Consider the following 19,775-nt stretch of genomic DNA (forward strand, 5'->3'; position numbering starts at 1 on the left):
TATAGTGGCTTTAACCACCCCAGTGGGCACCTCAATGGATAACTATGCAGTCCAATGAGCAAGAGTATATGATGTAACATCAGTATATTACTTAAAGGGTTGTCTGATCACAAATATTGATCACCTATCCATTGGTTAGGTCATCAGTATCAGATCGGTGGGTGTCTGACACCCAGCGCCCTCACTAATATTGATGACCTAACCTATGGATAGGTGATCAGTATTTGTGATCAGACATCCCTTTAAACATAATAAGCTGTATCTCTAAGGGAAATGTTGAGGTTGTGGGGCTATGTGATAGCTTATAGTCCATTTGGACAAGATACAACTTTCCCCTTAAAGAATAGGTAACTCTCATTGCTACGCCATTGATTATCTTTCACTTTTTTCTCTTTCGCAGAGCGCAGCATTCAAGATGACTTTGTCTCTGGCTGCTACAATTTGCACATTTAATTTCAATGTGCAGCATTCAATGACCAGTGACAAAGTCAGCTTGACTGCTGTGCAGAGCGCAGCAGCCAGTGGTGGATTGTCAGTAGCTTAAATGGGTTGTCCACTACTATTAATAATTGGCCAATCTATTTTTCTGGTGAAAATAAGTATCTTTGTAATTACCTTCCTCTGCTGTTCTTGCCTGTGAGTGGTGCTATCCCTGGCCGCTCACAGGCATCATGTGACCCCCGACTTCTGCCGGGCGTGACATCAGTGATGTGGTCCCCGCGGTGGACGCTGGGCTGTGGGCGGGGTTACCCCGCGTGTCACACCCAGCATCTGTAAGGGGGTGACAGGGGCAGTCATGTGCCTCTCCCTTACTAAACAGTTTTTGTTGTTTGTGGTTCTCTTGTCTTCTTGTGACAGTAATGAAATGTATAATGTTATTTATATATAGTATATAGGGAAAGCATAGCACATTGCCTAGTGTTTTATTTAGGAATATTGGGGCTGGCAGGCTGTGGTGGCCTATTAGTACATAGAAGATAAGGCAGAGTTTAGAGTATAGGAAGTTCAGTGTGCGTTATTAGTGGGTGAATACGGCAGTTCATTGGTGAAGGGAGAAGTTTGCCCAGCGACCAGCGGAGACGGTTGCTGATTGGTCAAGTTCAAAAAGGGGAGGAGTTTAGGCCAGAGGGTAGCAACGGTTATTCCTGTCAGGAATCAGTTCAGTCAGAGCTGTAGTTGCTGTTTGTTATGTTTAAGTCTGTGCTGGAAGAAGACTGAGGAGAAGTTCAGGGCCCTGGGGGCTGAAGGTCCATAGAGATACAGATGGATGATAGAAAGAGTTAGGCAGCTTGGGGAATGATAAAGCGGACAACTCTGAGGAAAATTCCCTAAACGTCCGAGGCCTGTAGAAGGACTGATGGAGCCAGCCTTCACTACTCCCAAGGCGGGGAGAACAGACGGCAACATACCTGAGGAGAGTAGGACCATGTTCTGGAAAGCTGTGGTACCGGGAAATCTAACTCTGAGGATAGGACAGGAAGGGACAGTAGAGGAAGCTGAAACTGTAACGGTGATGTCCCAAAAGAATGTATTAACCCTAGAACGCATACCTGGGGCCTCGCAGGCCCGCCCTGTTAATTGTTTTCTATTTTCTGCAAGATTACTTTAGTTAGAATTTTGAACTCTAGGTATTCCTCAGGTATATAGTTGTTTGTCATTTTTGTATGAGTTATTCCATGTTATTTGCACACAGGCCTAAAAGGCCCCAGGTATGTGAAAAAGTAGATTTTTATGGTCATGCGTTCTAGAGTTAATGACCATAACTGAACTGAAGAAAAAGTTAAGTAAAGTTGCTTTTTATAAAAGAGACTGTGTGTGACAGTGATTGCTTGCCTTCAACGGCTGGACTCCTAAAGAAGACGGAGGGACAAGGGATTGTGAGTATTGTGCACTACATGCAAATCACAATACAACACGGACATTATCTTTTATTTGTGGGCGGTCAGGGTGAGCATATACCACCACAGCAGTACTTCGCCACTACTACCACCCTGCACCCCTCACAAAATTGGCGTACTCGGTAGGATCGGACACAGTGGGTACGTACATTGGAGAAGGAGCTACTGGGTGCACAACTTCTTCCCTGGGTGGTAGCCCAGCAACCTCTGGATGCAGTGTAGATGCTGGGACCGAAACCACCCACCACTCCTCCTCCACTGGAGGTTCTGTCGTTCTCAAGGTAGGAGCAGATGCCTCCTTCGCAGCCATAGGCTCCTCAAAAGTGCAGCGCCGCAACATGTTACGGTGTAGATTCTGCGAGGGCCCCCTGTCCCTACTAGCTCTACCTCATATACTGGAATGGTTGGGTCTACTCTACTTTTCATTGTATATGGCACCGCCTCCCACCGCCAGTCTAACTTCCCGGATGGCCACTAGACCCTGACCATCACTTAGTCGCCCGGAGCATACTCATCCTTCTGCACAGGTCCTGGGTTAGGATGCACCACTTGTCTGAGGCGCTCCCCCACAACCTTGTGCACTGCTCTCAGCCAGCGGCGGTGCTCTTGCGCCCATGCAGTGGTATCTCTCGGCGGTGGTCCCATTGGATCGGGCATGTAGAGATCCTCAGTCTCCCGGCCTGCTCTCCCGAACATGAGCATATGTGGGGAGCAACAGGTGGTTCTGTGTACCCTGTTGTTATAGGCCCACATCAGTTCGAGTAAGTATTCCAGCCACCGAGCCTTTTGACTATCCTCCAGAGTCCACAGCATCTGAAGCAGAGTGCGGTTAAACTGCTCACATGCCCTGTTCCCTTGGGGGTGATATGGGTTCGTGCGGGAACACTCAGTGCCATAAAGCTAATACAGCTCGGCCACCAGAGTGCCCTGGAAGCATGCCCCCTGATCCAAATGAATTCTTTGCAGACAACCGAACATTTGTATAAAGTGTTTGCAGACCGCCTCAGCGGCTGACTCTGCTGTCTGATCCCTGGTGGGTACAGTCACCGCATATTTTGTGAAATGTTCTGTCATGACCAGACAGTATGAGTGTCCCGAGACCGAATACCCAATTTGTACATAATCAATCATCAGGATCTCTAGGGGCGCAAACGTTCGAATGGTCTGGACAGGGGCGTTGTTCGGAATTCTTAGTCAGTCCGCAAGGCCGACACCTGAAACATGCCTTAGTCACCATGTCTTTCAAATCCGGGGCAATATACCAGACGCTTGAGCCACCTATATGTCTTATCGCTCTTAAAATGGGCACCCCTCTCGTGGGTCTCCCGGACAGCCACCGGCCCCAAAGACATGGGAATAACCATCTGCTGTTGGTATTGCAACTCTCATTGTAAGTAAGCAGCTCAACACAACAGCCCCTGGGTAACAATCAACTTATCCCATTGCCTCAGCAGCTTCTGGCCTTTGGGAGATAGGCGGGCTTGCTCTTCCGCCTGTAGCCAGACTTTGATCCGGACCCACTCTTTCACTCTCTGTAGGTCCGGACTGTCATCCTAAATTCTTCCCCAATCAGCCAAATTATTCCCTAACACCATCGACATCCCGGAATCCACCCCACTTGAATGTGCCAAGTTATGGAATTTAGGTAACCGGCAGAAATTCGGGGTTTCAGTGTCCTCCAGCTCTTTATCGGCATCCTGGATCGTCAATCCTACTGGGACTCGAGAGAGTGCATCAGCAATACCTCTCTCTCTTCCTCATCAGAACCGGATGCGATATTCGTACTGGAAAGGCGAGCCAAACACCTTTGTTCAAGAGCCCCCAATTTAGCATTTTCCAGATGCGCTAATGGATTATTTTCCGTCATTGCAGTCACTTCGGCACTTGTCAGATACTCTTCAAATTTTTCGGTCATGGCCCACACTAGGGGCAAAAGCTCCATTTTAAAGGAGCTATAGTTGTCAGGATTGCGCTCTGACTCTCTCAGAGATCGGCTGCCATAAGCAATCACCCTCTCACGTCCGTCTTGGACTTGAGATACCACAGCTCCCAGTCCATGTAGACTCCCGTCAGTGTACAACATGAATGGAGTATCAAACCTTGCATGCGCCAGGACTGAAGGGCTGGTCAGGGCCTTCTTCAACGCTTCAAAGACCTCATGCTGCTGTGGTCCCCACTTGATGGTTGGTAGCTGGCTGCTCCCCCTCTGAGGTGATCACATGCCCCAAGTACTGTATCCGATGTTGAAACAGTTGGCACTTCCGGGATTTGATCTTGAGGCCATGATCTTGCAACCGACCCAGGACTTGTCGCAGCTTCTGCGACACACCACCACATCATCCAAATACGTCAATACTGACTCGAAGTTGAGGTCACCCAAACAATGTTCTATCAACTGTTGGAATGTCCCTGGGGCATTTGACACGCCAAACGGCATCATGTTAAACTCATACAGTCCCATGGGTAAGATGAAGGCCGTCTTTGCCTTGTCCTTCTTGGCCATCGGTACCTGCCAGTACCCACTGGCCAGGTCAAGAGTTGAGAAGAACTTCGCACTACTCAGGGCGGAAAATGACTTTTCGATCCGCAGAAGAGGATAAGCATCTCGGACAATCTGGGCATTCAATTTTCGGTAATTTACACGTAACCGGAGGGACCCGTCTTTCTTCCACAACAAGGCCACTGGAGCAGCCCAAGGACTTTGACTCTCCTGGATCACTTAGGGTTGCAGGGTGGTAGTAGTGGCGAAGGACTGCTGTTGTGGTATATGTTTACCCTGACCGCCCACAAATAAAAGATAATGTCCGTGTTGCATTGTGATTTTCATGTAGTGCACAACACTCACAATCCCTTGTTGTCCCTCCGTCTTCTTTAGGAGTCCAGTAATTGAAGGCAAGCCATTACTGTCACACACAGTCTCTTTTACAAAAAACAACTTTACTTAACTTTTTCTTCAGTTCAGTTATGGTCATTAATACATTCTTTTGGGACATCACCGTTACAGTTTCAGCTTCCTCTACTGTCCCTTCCTGTCCTATCCTCAGAGTTAGTTTTCCCAATTCCCCAGCTTTCCAGAACATGGTCCTACTCTCCTCAGGTATGTTGCCGTCTGTTCTCCCCGTCTTGGGAGTAGTGAAGGCTGGCTCCATCAGTCCTTCTACAGGCCTCGGACGTTTAGGGAATTTTCCTCAAGTGTTGTTCGCTTTATCATTCCCCAAGCTGCCTAACTCTTTCTATCATCCATCTGTATCTCTATTGACCTTCAGCCCCCAGGGCCCTGAACTTCTCCTCAGTCTTCTTCCAGCACAGACTTAAACATAACAAACAGCAACTACAGCTCTGACTGAACTGATTCCTGACAGGAATAACTGTTGCTCCCCTCTGGCCCAAATTCCTCCCCCTTTTTGAACTTGACCAATCAGCAACTGTCTCCGCTGGTCGCTGGGCAAACTTCTCCCTTCACCAATGAACTGCCGTATTCACCCTCTAATAACATACAGGACAGACCAAAAGTTTGGACACACCTCATTTAAAGATTTTTCTGTATTTTTATGACTTTGAAAATTGTACATTCACACTGAAGGCATCAAAACTATGCATTAACACATGTGGAATTATATACGTAACAAAAAAGTGTGAAACAACTGAAAATATGTCTTATATTCTAGGTTCTTCAAAGTAGCCACCTTTTGCATTGATGACTACTTTGCACACTCTTGGCATTCTCTTGATGAGCTTCAAGAGGTAGTCACCGGAAATGGTCTTTCAACAATCTTGAAGGAGTTCCCAGAGATGCTTAGTACTTGTTGGCCCTTTTGCCTTCACTCTGCGGTCCAGCTCACCCCAAACCATCTCGATTGGGTTCAGGTCTGGTGACTGTGGAGGCCAGGTCATCTGTCGTAGCACCCCATCACTCTCCTTCTTGGTCAAATAGCCCTTACACAGCCTGGAGGTGTGTTTGGGGTCATTGTCCTGTTGAAAAATAAATGATGGTCCAACTAAACGCAAACCGGATCGAATAGCATGCCACTGCAAGATGCTGTGGTAGCCATGCCTTCAATTTTGAATAAATCCCCAACAGTGTCACCAGCAAAGCACCGCCACACCATCACACCTCCTCCTCCATGCTTCATGGTGGGAACCAGGCATGTAGAGTCCATCCGTTCACCTTTTCTGCGTCGCACAAAGACACAGTGGTTGGAACGAAAGATCTCAAACTTGGACTCATCAGGCCAAAGCACAGATTTCCACTGGTCTAATGTCCATTCCTTGTGTTCTTTAGCCCAAACAAGTCTCTTCTGCTTGTTGCCTGTCCTTAGCAGTGTTTCCTAGCAGCTATTTTACCATGAAGGCCTGCTGCACAAAGTCTCCTCTTAACAGTTGTTGTAGAGATGTGTCTGCTGCTAGAACTCTGTGTGGCATTGACCTGGTCTCTAATCTGAGCTGCTGGTGACTCGGATAAACTTACCCTCAGAAGTAGAGGTGACTCTTGGTCTTCCTTTCCTGGGGCGGTCCTCATGTGAGCCAGTTTCTTTGTAGCGCTTGATGGTTTTTTCAACTGCACTTGGGGACACTTTCAAAGTTTGCCCAATTTTTCAGACTGACTGACCTTCATTTCTCAAAGTAATGATTGCCACTCGTTTTTCTTTGCTTAGCTGCTTTTTTCTTGCCATAATACAAATTCTAACAGTCTATTCAGTAGGACTGTCAGCTGTGTATCCACCTGACTTCTGCACAACACAACTGATGGTCCCAACCCCATTTATAAGACAAGACATCCCACTTATTAAACCTGACAGGGCACACCTGTGAAGTGAAAACCATTTCCGGTGACTACCTCTTAAAGCTCATCAAGAGAATGCCAAGAGTGTGCAAAACAGTCATCAAAGCAAAAGGTGGCTACTTTGAAGAACCTAGAATATAAGACATATTTACAGTTGTTTCACACTTTTTTGTGCAGTATATAATTCCACATGTGTTAATTCATAGTTTTGATGCCTTCAGTGTGAATGTACAATTTTTAAAGTCATGAAAATACAGAAAAATCTTTAAATGAGAAGGTGTGTCCAAACGTTTGGTCTGTACTGTACACTAAACTTCCTATACTCTAAACCAGGGGTCCTCAAACTTTTTAAACAGGGGGCCAGTTCACTGTCCCTCAGACCATTGGAGGGCCGGAATATATTTAAAAAAAAAACTATGAACAAATTCCTATGCACACTGCACATATCTTATTTTGAAGTAAAAAACAAAACAGGAACAAATACAATATTTAAAATGAAGACCAAGTAAAGTTAAATCAACAAACGTACCAGTATTTCAATAGGCAGCATAGGTTCCTAATAGGCAGGTAAATGTCCCCAATAGGCAGCATAGGTTCCTAATAGGCAGGTAAATGTCCCCAATAGGCAGCATAGGTTCCTAATAGGCAGGTAAATGTCCCCAATAGGCAGCATAGGTTCCTAATAGGCAGGTAAATGTCCCCAATAGGCAGCATAGGTTCCTAATAGGTAGGTAAATGTCCCCAATAGGCAGCATAGGTTCCTAATAGGCAGGCAAATGTCCCCAACAGGCAGGTAAATGTCACCAATAGGCAGCATAGGTCCCCAATATGCATGATAGACCGAACCCAGCGTTAAAAATCAAAAAAATACCTGTACTCACCTATGTACCCCACTCCTCTGAATAGGCGCCCGCTCGATTCAGTCTACTTCTGGCACAGGCGCGTGACGCCATCACGTCGTCTGTGCTGTATACGGAGGGCCGCAAGTCTTCCGGAGTGGCAGAGCATTGCCTTTATTTGCCGCCTCTTCGTTCCGCCCACGATTACAGGGCCCACCGGCGTTGAACTGTCATCTGCTAAGCAGGACAGGCAGCGGCGGCAAAAACACTCGGCGGGCCAGATAAAAATCCTCGGCGAGCCGCATGTGGTCCGCGGGCCATAGTTTGAGGACCCCTACTCTAAACTATGCCTTATCTTCTATATACTAATAGGCCACCACAGCCTGCCAGCACCAATATTCCTAACTAAACACTAGGCAATGTGCTATGCTTTCCCTATATACTATATATAAATAACATTATACATTTCATTACATTACTGTCACAAGAAGACAAGAGACCAGCTATAGCGCCACTCACAGGCAAGAACAGCAGCGCAAGGTATTTACAAAGATACTTCTTTTCAACATAAAAATAGATTGGCCAATTATTAATAGTAGTGGACAACTCATTTAATGACTGGATAATGCAGATAATTAATGACAGTGGAGTGGGCCCCAGTCAGCTGCCTCCACCATCCCTGTTAGCCGTACCTCCCAGCTTTCCAAAAAGGAAAAGAGGGACAGATCATATGTCACAACCAAAAACCCATAGCAAAATTTTAGGCCCCATTCTTAAGTATACCCCCTACTCACACCCATTTACCATTTCATCCTCCGCTGGCCACATAAAGAATATGTTGAATGAATACTGTAAAAACATCAAATACTGTAGAAACAACCCCCTCCCTCCCTAACACATGGCAGAATTGCATTTTATTCAGCATTATTTCAGAATTTTTTTTCTAACTTTTCAGTACATTCTATGGAAAAATGGATGGTGTCATTCAAAACTTCACCTCATCTGGCAACAAATGAGCCCTCATATGGCAAAGTTATGGCTCTTGGAAGAAAGGGGAGTGGGTTGCAAAATCTAAAAATTAAAATTGGCTGTGGAGGCGATGGCTTAAAGGGAATCTGTCAGCAGGTTTTTAGTAACTCATTTGATAGCAGCGTAATGTAGGAAAAGAGACCTTGAATGCAACGATGTATCACTTAGTTTACTGGGTGCAGCAGTTGTGACACAATCAGAGTTCTTAGATGTAGCAGTGCTAGGAAAGCTAACCCTGCACACACCACAACTTTCTGTGTATATCGTATAGTGACCGTAAACTGCTAATCAGTGGTGGGGGCATGGTTTGTCTAGCAGACATGCAAGACCTAGTCTGAGCAGTGATAATCTCCTGCTGATAAATCACTTATTGTTTAGAAACAACAGCACACAGCCTAATAAGTGACACATCGCTGAAATCAGGGTCTCAGCTTCTACCTCATGCTGCCTTAATATTACATAGCAAAAACCTGCTGACAGATTGCAGTCACTTTCCATACCAGGAAATCATGACTGCATGCGCACTGCACACTATCTGATTCAGCAGCCTACAACCACATAGAGCACCTGCAGACTTTTGTCCAAATCCTGGACAACCTCTTTAATAAATAATAATGTGCATTTCCAAGAAACAAAATACAACAGATGCTGCCCCTCTCCATGAGCGATCACAGCAGCATGCACGGCATGAGACATTCTCAAGTCAGAACATAGCCCCGACCTCCAGCGACATCGGGACTGTCCCATTGGATCGGGGACGGTTGGGGGGTTTCTGTATATAAGTTGTGTGTGATAATTGTAGAATTATTAATGTCTTAGCATAAAAGGATGTACCTGAGTGTTTGTGCCAGGGTGCACATGCATGGAGGGGGTTGAGCCGGTGCTAGCTGTATTATGCAGACGGCATCTGCCTGTAACAGTAGCAACCAGAAACTACTAGAAACTCTGCACCAAAATGAACCAAATACTTATTCTGGGAACTTAGCCTTGTACTTATAACCCCCGGATCCTGTACAAGCCGGGCAGATGTTTTCATTCATGTCATTTTCTGCTTAAGGTTCTGCGGTTTTCTGGCCAACTATAAAAAAGAAAAAGCGTAAAACAATATTTATTACTGCTGCATTGACATAAGTACAATCTTTCAAAACATATAAATATATTACACGTCGGGTCAATGCTGTAAAGAGAATTAAAGTGCCATGGTTGTGGTTTTTGGGTCACTCTGCTTCCCTCCCAAAAATGCAATCAGAAACTTGTAACTACTGATCTCTCCAGAAGAAAAAGCCGACAACATCCATCAATGGAATCATTTTAAAAAATTAGGTCTTCGCAAGATGAAAATCGTGTAACAAACCACTTTTTTTTAAAATGTTCATAAAAAAAACCCAAACAAAGAAAAAAAATAACCTTACTTTGATTTTTTTCCCCATTTTTCAATACTTTATGTGCTAAATTGAATGTTGTCTTTCCAAACAACAACTAGTCCCACAAAACACAAGCCCTCAGTCTATGTTAATGAAAAAACAAAGTTATATTTTTGGGGAAAAAGGGGAGGAAAAAAAACAAAAAATTGGTCTTGTCAGAATAATGTAATTGCTATATATATATTTTTAAAATTGAATAATTTTACCCAAAAATTGTGATCTCTTATAATATTATCATTTTTCATGTGAGATTAAGCATTAGTCTGTAAATAAATCCAAACATCTGGAAAATGTAAAACAATATATCTATGATTCTCTTTTGCCAGGATAAGCACGTCCTCTCTGTGGTTATGATTGAGAAAATGCTTGAAAGATTCAAAAAGTCAAATGAGTTTTTGGAGCTTATTTTAAAGGGCCTTAATGACTACCTGGAAAAGAAACGACTCTTTTTTCCTCGATTTTTCTTTTTGTCTAATGATGAGCTCCTTGAAATTTTATCAGAAACAAAGGATCCAACCAGGTAAGTTCTAATTATCCCATCTGATAAAATGATCAACTTCATTTCCATGGTATTGTTATGTGGAAGAGATGTGACCTGCAGCATTTCGATCCTGAACTTCACTATGTATAGATGTAGCAAAGCTTAATTTGACAATTAACACACCGCATGGATAAATTGTCTCAGAAGGTTAGCTCTCATAAGAGAATTAAGATTACTTATAGTGTAACTAAACTTACATTTTTTTTTCAGAATTGTGAAAATTATGGCACTTTGCAAAGCACTTCATTAGTTTCTTTGGCGTCATATCCATAAAATGATCATATTAAAGTGGCCTCCAGACCCTGCTTTTCCCCAGTGCAGGAGCGTTGCTAGGGTCCTAAGAGATCAGGAACCCAAGCCCCAAAGTACATGTTTCCCCATATAACCTCCCTGCCACTTAAAAGAGGATCTATATATATATAATTACAGTATACCACTGTTGCTAATCTAAAATACACTATACGAAGACCAATGTTACCAAAATGACTACTATACAAGGCCAAAATGATCCTGCTACACAATGTCCTCTACCATCACCACCACACAGTGAGTACATATATGAAAGAAAACCCCGCAGGGTAAAAGACGATGAAAGGAGTCCTGGGAGTATAAAATATATAATATTTATTCAGCAATAGAAAAATATGATGATGGGGGAAGGGACACAACACATATGTGATTGTTAGACATGTAAGCGAAAAAAAGCAAGGCACGCAAGGAAGGGGCCATTCCAGGTATAATGGCTGTCTATAGTATCATCATGGGTATACTAAAATATCCCAAAATAGACACCGCATATATTCCACTGGGGGCAACAGTCATCATATGCAGGTGCATCTCACTAAATTAGAATATCATCAAAAAGTTAATTTATTTGAGTTCTTCAATACAAAAAGTGAAACTCATATATTATATAGAGTCATTACAGACAGAGTGATCTATTTCAAGTGTTTATTTCTGTTAATGTTGACGATTATGGCTTACAGCCAATGAAAACACAAAAGTCATTATCTCAGTAAATTAGAATAATTAACAAAAAACACCTGCAACGGCTTTCTAAGTGTTTAAAAATGTCCCATAGTCTGTTTCAGTAGGCTCCACAATCATGGGGAAGACTGCTGACTTGACAAATGCCAAGAAGGCAGTCATTGACACACTACACAAGGTCCCAGAGTTCCAATTTTCCTTTGGAAATCAAGGTCCCAGAGTCTGGAGGAAGAGTGAAGAGGCACAGAATCCAAGCTGCTTGAGGTCTAGTGTGAAGTTTCCACAATCAGTGATGGTTTGGGGAGCCATGTCATCTGCTGGTGTAGGTCCACTGTGTTTTATAAAGACCAAAGTCAGCGCAGCCGTCTACCAGGAAATGTTAGAGCACTTCATGCTTCCCTCTGCCGACAAGCTTTTTCGAGATGGAAATTTCATTCTCCAGCAGAACTTGGCACCTGTCCACACTGCCAAAAGTACCAATACCTGGTTTAAAAACAACTGTATCGCTGTGCTTAATTGGTCAGCAAACTCACATGACCTTAACCCCATAGAGAATCTATGGGGTATTGTCAAGAGGTAGATAAGAGACACCAAACCCAACAATTCAGACGAACTGAAGGCTGCTATCAAAGCAACCTGGGCTTCCATAACACCTCAGCAGTGCCACAGGCTGATCGCCTCCATGCAACGCCGCATTGATGCAGTAATTGATGCAAAAGGAGCCCCGACCAAGTATTGAATGCATTTACTGAAAATACATTTTAGTAGGCCAACATTTCGGATTTTAAAAACATTTTTCAAGCTGATGTTATAAAATATTTTAATTTACTGAGATAATGACTTTTGTGATTTCATTGGCTGTAAGCCAAAATCAGTGGCTTACCGCCAATGGTGGCAGGCCACACCACTGCTATGGGGCCTGTCAACCTCGGGGGAGCGAGGAGGATAAGTGAGTATTGGGGGGGTGGGAGGTTGCGGCGGCGGAGGAGCGGGCACACGCAGTAGCGGCTGCTGTAGCTACCACGTGTGCCCGCTGCTAAAGGGATATGAATATTCCCTCTTCTCCACTTCCATGGGCGTGGAGAAGAGGGAATATTCATTCTCTTTAGTAGCGGGCACGGAGGAGCGCTGAGTCGCAGCTCCTGCTGACAGTGCCCGCTACTAAAGAGAATGCATATTCACGCTTGTCAACGCTCATAGTCCCGGCGTGGAGAGGAGTGAATATGCCGGCAGCAGCAGCTCACCTCGGCAACTGAGAGAGCGCTCTGCTCAGATACCAACATGAGCTGCTGGCAGACAGAACACAGCAGCTCTGGAGCAGAGGTGAGGAAGGAAGGTGAGTGGAAGTGTTTATTTTTTTGTGTGTACAGTGATGGGGCCACACATACCAGGATTGGGGGGTGAGGAGGCCATACATACCAGGATTGGGATATGAGGGGGCCATGCATACCAGGATTGGGGGATGAGGGGGCCACACATACCAGGATTTGGGGATGAGAAGGCCACACATACCATTCCTGACCCCATTTCTGGCGATTGGATATTTCCCTGGATCTCTTATATCCTGCTGCATATTGCTGTATATAACATAGGCTTACGTTATGTGAACAATGGCCAAATAGATGTTGGCTGAGAACTCGTCCTAAAAGATAAAATATGCGATGGAGGTTCCTAATACGGCTTCCAACGAAGATGTGAAATCATTCAAATGTGTATAAGAACTAGTGAGTGATAAAGGAGACAATGGCTGGTAGGTAATAAGTCATTACCTGTCTGCCAATATCTTGTTCTGGAAGACTTCAAGATATCATGTATTACATATTACATATTATTTTGAAAGAGCACCATGTAATACCACATGTGTCCTGGAGAGGCCACTACGTCCAGCAAAAAACAGCTGATTGCTGAGGGTGTTCACTGCCAGACCCGCGACTATCAACTGATCGCCTGCAAGTCCTCATTTGGGGACAGGAGTTGTTCACACTTGGCATATTTTGTGATTCATGAGGGGAGGACAGTAGCCGGATATAGACTTTTTCTATAAAGTCAGATTAAAGGGGTTTTCAGGAATGTTTTTTTTTTATATATAGGAGGTTACCATTGGTAGAGAAAACACACAGAGCTTTCCTTTCTCCCTGCTGCTCCAGCTCTGGATCTTCAGCGCTTCCTGTGGTCTATTTTGACAGGCTGCAGGGGTGATGGCTCAACTTCAGCACACAGCTTAGAAGCCCTGTCGGCGTGGCCCACTGAGCCAAGTGATTGGCTGCAGAGCTGCAATCATGATGTCACCCTTGAAGCCAGTGACTAAAGATCAGCGGCAGCAGTGAAGTGCTGGAACTGGAGCAGGAGGTAGTAAAGCTTCATCTGTTCTACTTAAGTGATGATTTATATGATTTATATTTAAGTGACGAAAAAAAAATTCAGAAATTTGTAAAAAAAAATTGCTTGTGTCGCCACTTTCCGAGATCCGAAAGCCGTGGCGTTTTCATTTTTCGGGAATGGGGCTGCGTGAGGGCTACTTTTTTGCACTACAAACTGATGGTTATATTGATATCCTTTTGGGATATATACAATGTTTTGATTGCCTGTTATTATTATATATTTTTTTCTTGTTGCAACAAATGAAAATCTGTAATTCTGGCATTTTATTTAATTTTCTAGTTACGCCGTTTACTAAATGGATTAATTTATTTTATATTTTGATGGATCTGACTTTTACAAACGCAGCGATACCAAATATGTGTATTTTTTAAATGTTTTATATTTCTTAATTTTTAATGGGGGGAAAACTGGGATGATTTGAACTTTTATACTTTTTTCATTTTTTTTTTACTTTTCACTGTATTTGTTAGTCTCTTTAGGGGGCTTGAACGCATCTGATTGCTTGTGCTATATACAGCATTGCTATACATAGCAGAAATCACGATCTCCTATGAACACTAGCAACAGGCTGGCTGTCACAGGAATACAGTGATGACAGACAGTGTGCAGTGATGGGGCCACACATACCAGGATTGGGGGATAAGAAGGCCACACATACCAGGATTGGGGGATGAGGAGGCCACACATACCAAGATTGGGGGATGAGGAGGCCATACATACCAGGATTGGAGGATGAGGAGGCCATAAATACCAGGATTGGAGGATGAGGAGGCCACACATACCAGGATTTGGGGATGAGGGGGAGCACGCATGCCAGGATTGGGGGATGAGGGGTGCCATGCATACCAGGATTGGGGATGGGGGGGGCATATATACCAGGAATGGGGGATGAAGAGGCCATGAATGCCAGGATTGGGGGATGAAGAGGCCATACATACCAGGATTGGAGGATGAGGAGACCATTCATATTAGGATTGGGGGATGAGGAGACCATGTATACCAGGATTGGGGGATGAGGGGGGGCCATGCATGCCAGGATGGGAGGATGAGGGGTGCTATGCATACCAGGATTGGTGGATGAGGGGTGGCCATGCATACCAGGATTGGGGGATGAGGGGGGGACATGCATACCAGGATTGGGGGATAAGGGGTGCCATATGTACCAGGATTGGGGATTATCGGTGCCATACATACCAGGATTCGTGATGAGGGAGCCATACATACCAGGATGGTGAAATTTTCCAGTAGCTGCTGCATTTCCCACCCTAGGCTTATACTCAACTCAATACGTTTTCCCAGTTTTTTTGTGGTAAAATTAGGGGCCTCGGCTTATACTCGGGTCGTCTTATTTAAAACATACGGTATTTTAAAATCAGTAAGTACGTGGTGCCCATAATACTGCAGGACTGTGTGGTTCATTATACTATATGGGGGCTGCATTTTACCCTTTGGGGTGTGAAATATACTGTATGGAGGACTATGGGGAGTGCATTATAGTCTATCGAGGACCATGGGAAGTTCATTATACTATATGGAGGATTATGGGGGGTGCATTATACTATATGGAGGATTTTGGAGGGTGCATTATACTTTATGAAGGATTATGGGTGGCATATTATACTATATTGAAGTCTATGTGGGGCCATTATGGTATTTTGAGGGCTATGTGGGGGTCCGTTATACTTTATGAAAGCAATTATACGGTGTGAAGGTTTGTGTGGGGTCCATCATACTGTTTGGAGGGCTGTGTGGGGCCATTATACTGTTTGGAGGGCTAGTGTGGGCCATTATACTGTATGTAGGCCCATTATACTGTATGGAGGGCTGTGTGGGAATCACAGTTGGGGGAATCATACTGTGTTAGGGTCACCATACTTTGCCTTGGGAGTTGAAGTGGGGTACAATAAGGTCATTATACTGTTCATGTAGAGGCTAATGTGGAGGAATGCACCATGGGGGTATCATACTGTGTTTGGGGGGCACTTTTATTGGCATCATACTTCATGGGGGCAATGAAAGGGGGGATCTAGAACTTCAGTAGGAGGAAAATTAGAAAAACGAAGTAAAGGCTGGAAAGTTGTGAGATCGGCTCTTCTGTGACACAGACAAATATTTATTTATTTTTTTGGTGGGGGGGGGGTCCAATTAGAGCTTCTGCTATGGGGCCTCATGATTTCTATGTGCGCCCCTGGTCATAATCATCAACATTAACAGAAATAAACACTTGAAATAGATCACTTTGATTGTAATGACTTTATATAATATATGAGTTTCATTTTCAGCATTGAAGAACTAAAATAAATAAACTTTTTAATGATATTATAATTTAGTGAGATGCACCTGTATATATAAGGGGTGTGGGTGCCATCATACTATAAGGGGCTATGGGAGTCATCATGCTATATATAAGGGGCAGTGGGGCCATCATATTATATAAAATGGGGAGTGGGTGCCAGAATACAGTTTATAAGGGGCTGTGGGGCCATCATACAGTATAAAGGGAGCTGTAGGGGCCATAATATAGTGTACAAGTGGGTGTGGGGGCCATCATACAGTATATATTGGGCTGCGGGGGCCATCATACAGTACTGTATATATGGGCCTGTGTTGGCCATTATACAGGATATAAGGAGTTGTAGGGACCATCATGCCAGTTATAAGGAGTTGTAGAGACCATCATACAGTGCATAGTGAGCTGTGGGGACCATCAGACAATGCATAGGGAGCTGTGGAGACCATCATACAGTGCATAGGGAGCTGTGGGGACCATTATACAGTGCATAGGGAGCTGTGGGGACCATTATGCAGTGCATAGGGAGCTGTGGGGACCATTTTGCAGTGCATAGGGAGATGTGGGGACCATCATACAGGGCATAGGGAGCTGTGGGGACCATTATGCAGTGCGTAGGGAGCTGTGGGGACCATTATGCAGTGCATAGGGAGCTGTGGGGACCATTATGCAGTGCATAGCGAGTTGTGGGGACCATCATACAGAGCTTAGGGAGCTGTGGGGACTATCATACAGTACATAAGGAGCTGTGGGGACCATCATACAGTGTATAAGGAGCCGTGGGGACCATCATACAGTGCATAAGGAGCTGCGGGGACCATCATACAGTGCGTAGAGAGCTGTGGGGACCATCAGACAATGCATAGGGAGATGTGGGGACCATCATACAGGGCATAGGGAGCTGTGGGGACCATTATGCAGTGCATAGGGAGCTGTGGGGACCATCATACTGAGCGTAGAGAGCTGCGGGGACCATCATACAGTACATAAGGAGCCGTGGGGACCATCATACAGTGTGTAAGGAGCCGTGGGGACCATCATTCAGTGCATAAGGAGCTGCGGGGACCATCATACATCGTAGAGAGCTATGAGGACCATCATACAATGCATAGGGAGCTGTGGGGACCATCATACAGAGCGTAGGGAGCTGTGGGGATCATCATACAGAGCATAGGGAGCTGTGGGGACCATTATGCAGTGCATAGGGAGCTGTGGGGACCATCATACTGAGCGTAGAGAGCTGCGGGGACCATCATACTGAGCGTAGAGAGCTGCGGGGACCATCATACTGAGCGTAGAGAGCTGTGGGGACCATCATACAGTGCATAGGGAGCTGTGGGTTCCATCATACAGAGCGTAGATAGCTGTGGGGACCATCCTACAGTGCATAAGGAGCTGTGGGTTCCATCATACAGGGCATAGAGAGCTGTGGGGACCATCATACAGAGCATAGATAGCTGTGGAGACCATTATGCAATGCATAGGGAGCTGTGGGGACCATCATACAGTGCATGGGGGAGCTGTGGGGATCATCATACAGTGTCTAGGGAGCTGTGGGGACCCTCATACAGTATCTAAGGAGCTGTGGGGACAATCATACAGTGCATGGGGGAGCTGTGGGGATCATCATACAGTGTCTAGGGAGCTGTGGGGACCCTCATACAGTATCTAAGGAGCTGTGGGGACCATCATACAGTGTGTAGGGAGCTGTGGGGACCATCATACAGTGTATAGGGAGCAGTGGGGACCATCATACAGAGCGTAGGGAGCTGTGGGGACCATGATACCAGTGCATATGGAGCTGTGGGTACCATCATACAGTGCATAGGGAGCTGTGGGGACCATCATACAATGCATAGGGAGCTGTGGGGACCATCATACAATGCATAGGGAGCTGTGGGGACCATCAAACAGAGCGTAGGGAGCTGTGGGGACCATGATACAGTGCATATAGAACTGTGGGTGCCATCATAGAGGGCATAGGGAGCTGTGGGGACCATTATGCAGTGCATACGGAGCTGTGGGGACCATCATACAGGGTATATGGAGCTATGGGGATCATCATACAGTGCGTAGGGAGCTGTGGGGATCATCATACAGTGCGTAGGAAGCTGTGGGGACCATCATACAGTGTCTAGGGAGCTGTGGGGACCATCATGCAGTGTATAGGGATCTGTGGGGACCATCATACAGTGCATAGGGAGCTGTGGGGACTATCATACAGTGTGTAGTGAGCTGTGGGACTATCATACAATATACAGGGCGCTATGGGGGCACTCAGGACATTATTTCTTTTAAATGGGTGCATCATCAGAAATTTCTTCTTTCACCACCCCGAAATCATCGTCCATAGACTTGAAGAAGAACTTTGTAGTTGGGTGTAGTTTGATTGTGGCTTTAAGGGGGCATTATTACTTAAAGGGGATACTCAACGGTATTTGTTGCTTGGAGGGAACACTTCAGATATTGAAACTTTCATAAGAGCATATCTGGCATTATTACTTGCTAGGTAGCACAGTGGGGTCTTTACTACTTTCTATGGGACGCTATTATTTTTATAGGTCCCCTCTATCTGGCACACAGTCTTTGTAGCATTAATTGGTGGAGGGTAATCATAGTAATGACATAAGTTTTGAATAATTGAGGTTCCTATTCCACGTCGGAAGAGCAGGCAGCATGGGGAGGTTGTGCAGGGTGGGAATAGATGGGGACGGTGCTGGAAATGTGAGAAGTCAGATGGTCTTTGTACAGTGTGTTTTTTTATGTAGAGGCAATGGTCATATCATAATAATACTATGTACTCACTGTGTAGTGTTGATGGTAGAGGGCATTGTGTAGCGGGATTATTATTGCCTTATATAGAAGTAATTTTGGGAATATTGGTCTTTCAGTTGTGTATTTTAGGTTAGCAACAATGGTGTACTGTAATTATATATGATTAGGTCCTCTTTTAAGTGGCGGGGAGGTTGTATGGGGAAACACCTACTTTGGGGCTTTGGCCCCTGATCTTTTAGGACCCTAGCAACGTCCCGGCATACAAGGGATATTGGGCACAAAGTGTTATGGACGTTTCCTTTACAGTATGAAGCATTTTCCACACAGTATTCTTCCTTTGTAATATACTCCAGGACAAGTGAGGCACACTGTCTCTCCCTATTTCGGCCTCAGCACTGCAGTGCTGATCAGCAGGTCTGCTTACTTGTTCTTCGGTTTCGCGTACTATGTCTTCCACTACTGGCGCTCTTGAACCCTTGCACTCGTGACTCCCACTAGTACATCATATTCAGTGCTGCTTTGGGGTCCGTAACTCGGCGTCCAATACAAGGACCCTTCTCTGTAAAGCCACTCTGTCTCATTGGTCTAAAAAAGTCGGGCGCACTTCATGGGCTCCTCATATAGAATGAATGGAGCAGCATTTTAGCATGCGTACCACCGTTCCAATCTAAAGGGGATGAAGGTTCCTGTAGATTGGAGCTTGTTTTCATTGGACAACCCCTTTAATTTTTCACACACTGTTTCTGCATTTAAGTCTATTTTTTGGTAAATATTCGATGACCTGGTGTAATTTGTGATGTGTTGTTGTTCACCTGAGGTTGTATTGA

The 19,775-nt window shown here is 45.0% G+C and overlaps 1 protein-coding gene across 1 annotated transcript in view; it reads left to right on the plus strand.

Moving 5' to 3' along the window:
* The window catches only part of DNAH7 (dynein axonemal heavy chain 7), a 505,238-nt gene that overhangs the window by 172,879 nt on the left and 312,584 nt on the right, over positions 1-19,775 (plus strand). Inside the window, exon 19 of the mRNA XM_073647873.1 lies at positions 10,300-10,493. Within this exon, the coding sequence (XP_073503974.1) occupies positions 10,300-10,493 (194 nt within the window). The remainder of the gene's footprint in view (positions 1-10,299; positions 10,494-19,775) is intronic.

This window comes from Phyllobates terribilis, unplaced genomic scaffold (genome assembly GCF_046119375.1).
Source record: "Phyllobates terribilis strain yellow unplaced genomic scaffold, ASM4611937v1 Scaffold_9__5_contigs__length_417890890, whole genome shotgun sequence".
In the NCBI taxonomy this organism is placed as follows: domain Eukaryota; kingdom Metazoa; phylum Chordata; class Amphibia; order Anura; family Dendrobatidae; genus Phyllobates; species Phyllobates terribilis.